Here is a 9,041-nt window from a genome sequence, read left to right on the forward strand (position 1 = left end):
GTTTGAAAAAAAAATTGAGACTTGTCATATTTATTGGATGAAGCCCATATGTTAGAGCCCATTTGGATTGGCTTATAAGTAGGTGAAAACGAACATAAGTTCTTTCTTTTTTGAGTGTTTTAAATTATAAGCCATTTTATGCTTAAAACAAGCCCAAAAATAATCATCGTTTTTTTTGCGCGGAGTCCACTTCTTTTAGGGTGGTCTTTAAATTTTCTTCATATTTGAAATCTTTAAAATTTGCCCTTGACTATTTACCCATAGGTTCCAGGTTCGAACCCACGCGCGGTCAAAATTTTAAAAAAAAATTCGCAAGGCGAAATTTAAATTTCGCTATCTTGGGACCCGGCATACTTTTGTTAAGGAATTACCAAAGTTATGGGACTCGGCAAACTTATGCCTTGTGGGCGGACTTGGCATAAGTATGCGGGTCGGCATAACTTTGATAATTCCTTCACAAAGATTATGCATCTAAGATAAAAGTTTGCCCGTTAAAAGTATGCCCCCACCGGCATAACTTTGTGAAGGAATTATCAAAGTTATCTGGGACGAGATACTTATGCAATCTGCCATGCGCATAAGTATTCAAGAAAAGTCGATTCTTCACATAATTTTTAACTACGCCCATCCTAATTAAAATAAACGAATCCAAACTTAACAATATTAACACGTACGCACGATTGACAACCTCATCATGAATTGCATTTGCACCAGATTACGTACCATTTCCACCAAAGACAAGAGCATGTTTATTCCTGTCGAAGTAAATCTTAGATAAAGCTAAAGACAATAATTCGGTGTAAGTTAGCTAGCTATAGATGGTCACCAAGCACCTGAATGCTATCCACAATGTCGAAACTTTAGGTCCTCCACGTGATACACCTAGCAAGCTTCCACAAGAATGATGAATATTTTGAACCACTTTCCGGGATAATCGGTAACAAAACATGCTATGACTTATCACTCAAATATTTATTTGTTGGGACTAGGCGATAACTTTGATAATTCCTTCACAAAGTTATGCGGTGGGGGCGGCATACTTTTAATGGGCAAACTTTTATGCGGATCCGCATAACTTTGTGAAGGAATTATCAAAGTTATGCGGACCCGGCATACTTATGCCAAGTCTGCCCACAAGGCATAAGTATGATGGGTCCGGCATAACTTTGGTAATTCCTTCACAAGTGTATGCCGTTGGCGGCATAGCGAAATTTAAACTGCCTTGCGAATTTTTTTTTTAAAATTTTACCGCGCGTGGGTTCGAACCTAGAACCTATGGGTGTTAAAGAAGGGCAAAATTTAAACATTTCAAATATGAGGGGCAAAATTTAAAGACCACCCCAAAAGAAGGGCAATTCTGGGAATTGCCCAAAAATAATTGTGCTCGTTTGGCCTAACTTTTTTTAAGCCCATCCAAACAGGCTCTTAGACCCACTTGATCAAAAGGGGTATTAGCTTCCTATATCAAAAGGGTAAAGACTATTTCATCACCCTTCAAAAAAAAAAAAAAAAAAAACTCTCTACTTCTTCTTCTTCTTCTCCTAAACCCCCCATTAGAGACTTCAATCCACATAAACTACTTTTCAAATATCATTAAGATCCTTCTAGTTTTCATTCTTTGTATATATTTTGGAAGGTTGCCATCAAGAATCAAATAGGTTAAGCCTTGTTTTGATAATCCTAGGTTTTGGATTTGTGAAGAAGCTCAATTAATCTTGTGGTAAGTTTGTTATTCCACATTTTATTGGGTGAAATATTCAAGTTTTTGTTAGAGATTTTGAAACCTTAAAGTAAGGAAATGTAATCACGTTTTTGGAGCTGGAAACAGTTAGTATTTTGACCATAACTTTTTATCTATAAATTGGAATTTGGTGATTCAAAAGGCTGTGGAAAGATAAGAAAATTACCCACAACTTTCGTGTTTTGCGAAAATTCTAATTTCTCTGTTTACTATGTCAAAAATGGGCTGCAAGGCAGTACATAGCTGCTGTCCAGAAATTTTTCTACTTAAAAGTTTGCAATAATGGCGACCCATTTAGCCCCGTTTTTGTTCGTCATGATTTAGCTTCTATATCGTTAAACTCTAGACCTTAAGTGAGTATTCCATTGTGTATTTAAGGTACAAGAGGCTCTTGTAAAAGCTAAGGAAGTCGATATAATTGCTTGATCATTGCTTTGGGAATTGTAACTTCTTGGTGTTTTTCTTAAGCTTTAGAGGCACTAAAGCTCCAAGGTTTGCACATATTCTTGAATTTCACATTTTATTTAGTTGAAGTCTTTTGAATATCTTAAGCTTGGGTAAAACTTGTCTTTACTTTATTTTGCTATCTTATTCGGTTGTTACTAATTAAATTCTTATTTTGCTATGTTTAATTGTGTATGAATACTTTGAGTCACTGAGCAACTTTGAATATCATTTGGTATCATGTGGAATGCTTTTGTAAGACAAACTAACTCGCCACACATATACGGATTGCTTGGGCATTATTGCATTCTCGTTGGGACTTTGTCCTCTTCGTGATAGTGACTTTGTCACTTATATTGGCATACCTCTTGAGATTATTCGAATCTTGTCCCATCTTGACTTTGGATTCACATTTCATCTTAATTATGGATCTTGGTCCATCTTAAGTATGAATGGGGAAGCCACTTTCAACATGGTTCTTGATTATCTTGATTATTGGGTGACGACCGTACTTGATTTGGACTCCGGTCCTTCTTGTTATTCGATTATGCTTTGATGTAATTGCATGATGTATGTGTTGGGCGAAATTAACCAAATGGTGAAATTTCTTGGATTTGCTTTGGAAAGCTTCTCGATATTTGAGATTTTGAATATTGATATCTTGAACTATTTTAATATTTGATATTTTATTTTCTTGAAAGGATTGTACCTTCATTTAGTTCTTGATGGTGATTTTGACAAGCTTATTCCTAGAATTTATTCTTGTACTCCTTACATTATATTTTTATTTTAAGTGTTAGTTAAGTTTATGTGCCACTAAGCTTTATGCTTAGCGATAGTTTGTTACTATCTTAAGTGATGTTCCGAAAGAGACTTGAGGATGGTCATTTGAAGTAGACTCTCGGATGCTTAGATGAAGATCACATTTGCATGAGCATGTTCATTTTGTATACTTTGGGGGACTTGTACGTGATCTATGTGATACACTTAGATATGCACTTTTGAATGAAATTCGGGTCATGATGCTAATATGTTGTAACTTGGTTTTGATGAATGACTCGACTATTTTGCGAGTGTCCATGCCCAAGTCTTGTAATATTTTAAATTCAGTACTTGTGTTGAACTTGGGAACTTAACTAGTTTGTATTTTGAGATTTGGAGTTGAATTTCATGCTTGGTATGAGCCTTATATGTTGTAGCATGAAAAATATTCCTCCACTACGTGTTTGATGAATTCTAAAGTGTTGATTTAACTCAAAATAGGTGTTGTCCATTTTTATGATTGGATATTTCTATTTTTTTTTTAGAGGTTTCTTTTATATCCTACTATGTTGATATGTCGTATTTCGAAACTTATTCATATGGGCCTATTTCCGCTACCACATGATCAAGTCATTGTCTTAAATTTGTTTCTTCTACATTTTGTGGTACGCTTGAATACATATGTATTTATTATTTTGTTCTACTCGTGAACATGTTGTCATAAATTTTATCCTTAAATTTAGTTATTAGTCTATTTTGCAAAAATACTTTCGGGACGAATATTTAATTTAGTTAGTATGAATGAATTTCGATTAGCAGTATCCTCCCTAGGGGGTTGCTACATCAACTTTGTACAAGTTAAGATGCCTACTTGTGCACACTCAAAGTTGAAGGGCATACTTGCCAGCTGAAGCCAAGTTTGAAGACTTGTTTATATATTATGCCATTTAAATACGAGACCTTATGATTGTATTTAGTATATTTTGGATATCAGATGGTTAAGCAACAAAAAAAAAAAAAAAAAAAAAAAACTTCTAGTTTGTTTGAGGTTTGAATTAAAATTTGTTTACACAATTTAATGTCTATTGATGCAAATGTAGATTAATCGGTCAATAGATTTCAATTTTGAAATACAACAAAAGATGAAAAGAAAAGGTGCAATGCTCTTGTTCTTTTTTTTTTCTTTTTCTTTCCCTTAATTTTATAAATCTATTTTAATTTTGGTATAATTTTTTATAGTAATAGAAAGGAAAGACTATTTCTCTCCCTTTTTCCTTTTTTGTTTGGTTGTTTTATCTTTTGTAGGTCAGATTTACTTTTTTAAGGCATTGAAATGCAGTGTATACTTGTGCATATTGTAAGCCAAAGCTTCTCCAACGCGAATTTATCGCATGGTGAAGTGTAAAAGATGGTACTAACTGGAATGATAACCAAGGTTCGAATTCCATCAAAGGCTCATACATAGCGATTATCAAACCAAAAAAGATGGACTTCACTTGAACTTATAGTATGATGTCTTTTTAAAAAAAAAGGAAGCTCGCAACTCGATAAAGAATTTTACTAAGTTTTACGATACTAGGAGCCGTTTGGACATGATTTGAAATCATAATTTGAAACCGTAAGTTGAAAATATGTTTCGACATGCAATTTCAATTTCTTAAGTTTTTTTTTATAGACATAAAAATCCCACAAGTTGTGAAAACTATCAAAACTTTCTCAATTTTTATACAATCTTACCAAATGAACAATTCATAATTCATAACAAAATTAATACGTTACTAGAAGACCTTTCTAAAAAATGCAACATCAATTTGTCAAACTTTATTTCAATAAAATGAAAAATTTAACATGTATAGTAATGTAACTACTCTTTAATATAATCCTCCCACATGGTACGAACATAAATAATTGTTGGTAGAAGCTAATGAAGTTAGTAAATGACTGGTAGGAGTAATTGTTAAAAAAATATATATCAACTTATGGATTTTTTTACAAGATATAAACTTATAGGTCAAATTTTACATTTAAAAATTTTGAAATCATGATTTGAAATCCCAAATTATGCCTTTTTGGATAATTTGGGATTTATGAAATTGCATGTAAACGCTGATTTCATCTCATGACTTGAAATCATGACATGAAATCGCATGTCCAAACACCTACTAGAAGTAAAAGGGTAAAGGGTCTACAATACTCCCAAAATATGCGAAATGAAACAATTTTACCCTCCGTTAGAAGTGTCTCATTCCTACCCCAGTCGTTACCAAAATGGCTTGAATTTGGTTAATAGCAGCAGCTCAGAGGCGGATTCAGGATTTGATGCTTGTGGGTTCCAACCCATATCAAATTAAAAAATATAAAGAGAATGGTTATGCTTGTGGGTTCCTAAGTCGTATTGGATATATATTTACTGAATTTTTCAATACAACTACAGGATCCGAACAAATACATGGGGTTCCTGGGAACCCCCATATACTAAGCTACATCCGCCCCTGCAGCAGCTATAGACAAATTTAGATCATACGCAAAGTTGGCAAACTCAACCCTTTTTTTTGACCTATGTTTAGGCAAATTTCTTAAAATCAAATATACAAAACCTAGCAAAAAGCACAAATACAACCCTTGGAAGATGCCAAGCACACTGAAGAAGAACCAGCAAGACGATTCTGGCCTACCAAAATTGCCAGAAAGATTGAAAAAAGGAACTTATTGGACCTTCTTCATTTATAAACAGCACCGACAAAGAGCGTATTTACATGAGAATTATCGGTATAGCCATGTATGAAAAACTAAGAATGTAACTTATTACTAGAGTAAACACTTTTCGAATGTGGCGTTTGATGCTTAGGCAACACAGCAGCAAATATTACCATGCCACTAAGAAGAGCTAAACCGAGCCCCATACCATTTACGATCATGGACTCAGTGCAACGTTTCTGCACAGCTCCCTTTGTTTGCAAGAAGGTTAACTTCTCGAGAAGTCCTGTCTCGGCTGTTGCCACTGCCAAGCCGTATGTGTACAGGCCGAGGAATACATGCCATGGAAGAATACGTATTCTTGTCATTCGCACTTCTCCTCTGTGCCAAAAGCTTAAGAAGCCCATCAACCACTGCAGTAACATGAAACAGCATCACATAAATAAATCTAAACAAACAAGTTGAGATGCAAACAGAAACATTATGCTTGACTTTTTCACTAGTTCTTGAGCAGAACAAAATTTCTCTCTCTGATAAATAAACTATTCTGCACAATTCTACAGTGCAAAACCGCTAAATTCCGGGTGATTTAAGCAAATGTGCTTTCTACCGCCACCTTTTAGATTTTGTCTCTCTTTTAAAAAATTGTGTAAATATAGCCCTTGGGACTGTCAACATTAATTAAAATCTACAAAATTTTAAACGGTGGTCTAGTGTTTCTTTATAAGATTTTCAGTTTGCTCAAAAGGGATCTTTAGACTGCGGTCTAAAAGGTCCATAAGTTGCAAGAGAAATAAAAAGAGCGTCATTTTACTAAACAGTTGTCCCCAAATTTCTGCTCAAATTATACTTTACTTCATGCTAATCATTTTTATTTTATGATCTCCTTGAGCAGAAATGTAACTTGTAGGAGTTGGATTTTGACTAGGTGAATTTGTAATGTGAACAAGAATAGTAGCAATGATATATAACCAATTGCTCTGTCAAGAAATTAAGTCTGCGCCTTATGAAAGATTACCCTATTAACCCCCTCCCACTTACACAATGCAGGTACAAAGCACATAATTTTTCTTTTCCTGAGCACAGTACAATGTGTATGATCTCGCACACAGATATCGGAACAATTTCTTTTAGAAGCTGATTGATGTACCTATTAGTTTACTCCATAATCCATTATTGCACTCTTTTTCAACTCTAGAGCAGAAGAAAGTTGTGAATCCAGTAAGGTATGTGCTGTATGTGCTAAATTTGTTGTGGTCTTGGCTACTCAAAAAGGTTCTCTGCGCTAACCTGAAGCATGTGCTCATGAGCTATGTCCCTCGGATCCACCAAAATATACAGCTGAACCCCTGTCGGATCCCTCCAATATTGCATTAGTTTTGGAGGATCTGATTTATTGAAGGATCCAAGCATCATAGCTCATGAATGCTCTAACCAAAAGCGTGTGTAGTCCATTAAAATCCTAAGCCTATTGCACCAGGAGATAATGTAGATTCGACCAAATATATTTACCGGCACTACCAAGTTATAGAAGAGACTCAGCATCCCAAAAGTTATGTTGCTCGGACTCGCCAAAAATGTCTCCGCACTCATGTTGGATCCTCCAAAGATGCACTACTTCTAGCGGATCTGACGACACACACCTAACGACATTTTTGAAGAATCCGAGCAACATAGCCCAAAAGAACTAGTTGTCATCCCGCTGGTTCCTTCTTTGCTTGATCTACAGGGAGGCTTATAGATCACTTTCCTTGTAGGTATATTCTCTAGTTACCCTTCTTTTCACTGTCCATTCCAACACACAACTATCAAGTTTTCAAGACCCCAATAGTAGGACCATTTCTACATGCCCTTAAATATCTCTTTGCTCAAATAAACACGTAGTACAGCTATCAAATCTCTAGGCCACGTCGAAGCTTCTCTATGCACAATTATTGCACAAATAAGTGATTTAATGCTAACTTGAAAGATGTGACATGCCACCAAACTACTCAAATAGGAAGTAAAAACAGAGTACCTCATAAGATACTCTATACTTTAATAGGATAAACAGTACTCATGTATGATAAGTAATTTTTACATTCTCAAAAGATAAGGCAACTTTCAGAATCAGTTTCAATGACATTCTTGAAACTCAATGTAGAACCTTTCTATCTTTCTGCCTTTTCAATGTCATTTTTTCTTTACAACAACTACTTCGGCTTAATCCCAAATAAGTCGGGGTCTACCATATGAATCCTCACTTCTTCATTTTTTTTTTCTTTAATTCAAGGAATTTGCTGACAAAATGTGAAGAAGAAATACCTGAGCACCAAATAGGGAAACACAAATGAGACCCATCCAAGAATGCAAACTGAAGAAATTAGCCACAATCCCATCTCTACTATGAAATTTTGTCCATATCCCAAAAATCCCACAAGCCAAAGCTAGCCCTTGCAGACACAAGTGCACTGATTTCTTCAAATTTCTTGAACCTGGCAACCATCTATGCACCAAAATAGCTACAATACCAAGAGAAAAAAAAATTGATTTCACTAGATAAAGAAAGAAAGAACAAGCCCCACTTTCCAAAATCACTTCCAGAAAAAGAAGTCATCTATGCACTAAAATGACTACAATACTCAAAAAAGATAAAAGAATTGATTTTTAACAAGATAAAGAAAGAAAACCTCCACTTTTCAAAATCACTTCCAGAAAAGAAAAAAAAATTAAGTAGTCTATGCATAATGCACTAAAATGGCTACATTACCAGAAAAAAAAAAGATTTAATTTTTAACAAGATAAAGAAAGAAAACAAAAACCCCACTTTACAAAATCACTTGCAGATAAAAAGAAGTTAAGTACTCTATGCAAAATGCACTAAAGCTTTTGACAAGATAAATAAAGAAAGAAAGAAAAAACCCCACCTTCTAAAATCACTTCAAGAAAAAAAAGGAAGTTAAGCTCACCTTCTCCACTTACAAGAATGAACCCAATTACCATTAATAATGGATGAAGCACCTGTCAAACCAAAAACCAAAGGATCATATAACTCAAAACCAACAAATTCTAGCTCAAATGCAGTACATTAAAGGGAAGAAAAGGTCACTTTACAGCATAAATAAGGTCTTCTTGAGAAGAAGAATGAGAGTAAAAGCTAGTCTTGAAGTGAAGAGCCCAAGTAAGAACAAGAAGAGCAACAATGGAAGCTGAAAATCTTGCTAAGACAAGTAGTGAAAATGGTGAAAGTGATAGTGAAGTAGCCATGGAAGTAGTAGTGTTTATGCTATTTTGCACTGAGCTACCGACACTGATTTTTATACTTTTGAATAAAGCAATGCAACGCCTAGAAATAGAATTGTTTAATGTATTACAATTGTTTGTATGCTAATAATTGGAGTTGTTTGGTAGCTTGGGT

At 34.7% G+C, this 9,041-nt stretch overlaps 1 protein-coding gene across 1 annotated transcript; it reads right to left on the reverse strand.

Moving 5' to 3' along the window:
* Positions 1 to 5,476: 5,476 nt before the first annotated feature.
* Positions 5,477 to 9,041, reverse strand: LOC132067726 (probable transmembrane ascorbate ferrireductase 4). The gene is made up of 4 exons (XM_059461030.1): positions 8,738 to 9,041; positions 8,593 to 8,644; positions 7,949 to 8,145; positions 5,477 to 6,057 (listed from the first exon to the last, which is right to left on the reverse strand). The coding sequence occupies exons 1-4, from the start codon at positions 8,888 to 8,890 to the stop codon at positions 5,737 to 5,739; spliced, it is 723 nt and encodes a 240-aa protein (XP_059317013.1). The 5' UTR covers positions 8,891 to 9,041; the 3' UTR covers positions 5,477 to 5,736.

This window comes from Lycium ferocissimum, chromosome 8, assembly GCF_029784015.1.
Source record: "Lycium ferocissimum isolate CSIRO_LF1 chromosome 8, AGI_CSIRO_Lferr_CH_V1, whole genome shotgun sequence".
NCBI classification, from domain to species: domain Eukaryota; kingdom Viridiplantae; phylum Streptophyta; class Magnoliopsida; order Solanales; family Solanaceae; genus Lycium; species Lycium ferocissimum.

Excerpts from the sequence above, each read along its gene's own strand:
- LOC132067726 (XM_059461030.1), bottom strand. The coding sequence starts at position 8,890 with ATGGCTACTTCACTATCACTTTCACCATTTTCACTACTTGTCTTAGCA. Across the intron at positions 8,645-8,737 it reads AAGAAGACCTTATTTATGCT|GTGCTTCATCCATTATTAAT; the intron begins GTAAAGTGACCT and ends TTGGTTTGACAG. Across the intron at positions 8,146-8,592 it reads CATTCTTGTAAGTGGAGAAG|CTATTTTGGTGCATAGATGG; the intron begins GTGAGCTTAACT and ends TTGGTATTGTAG.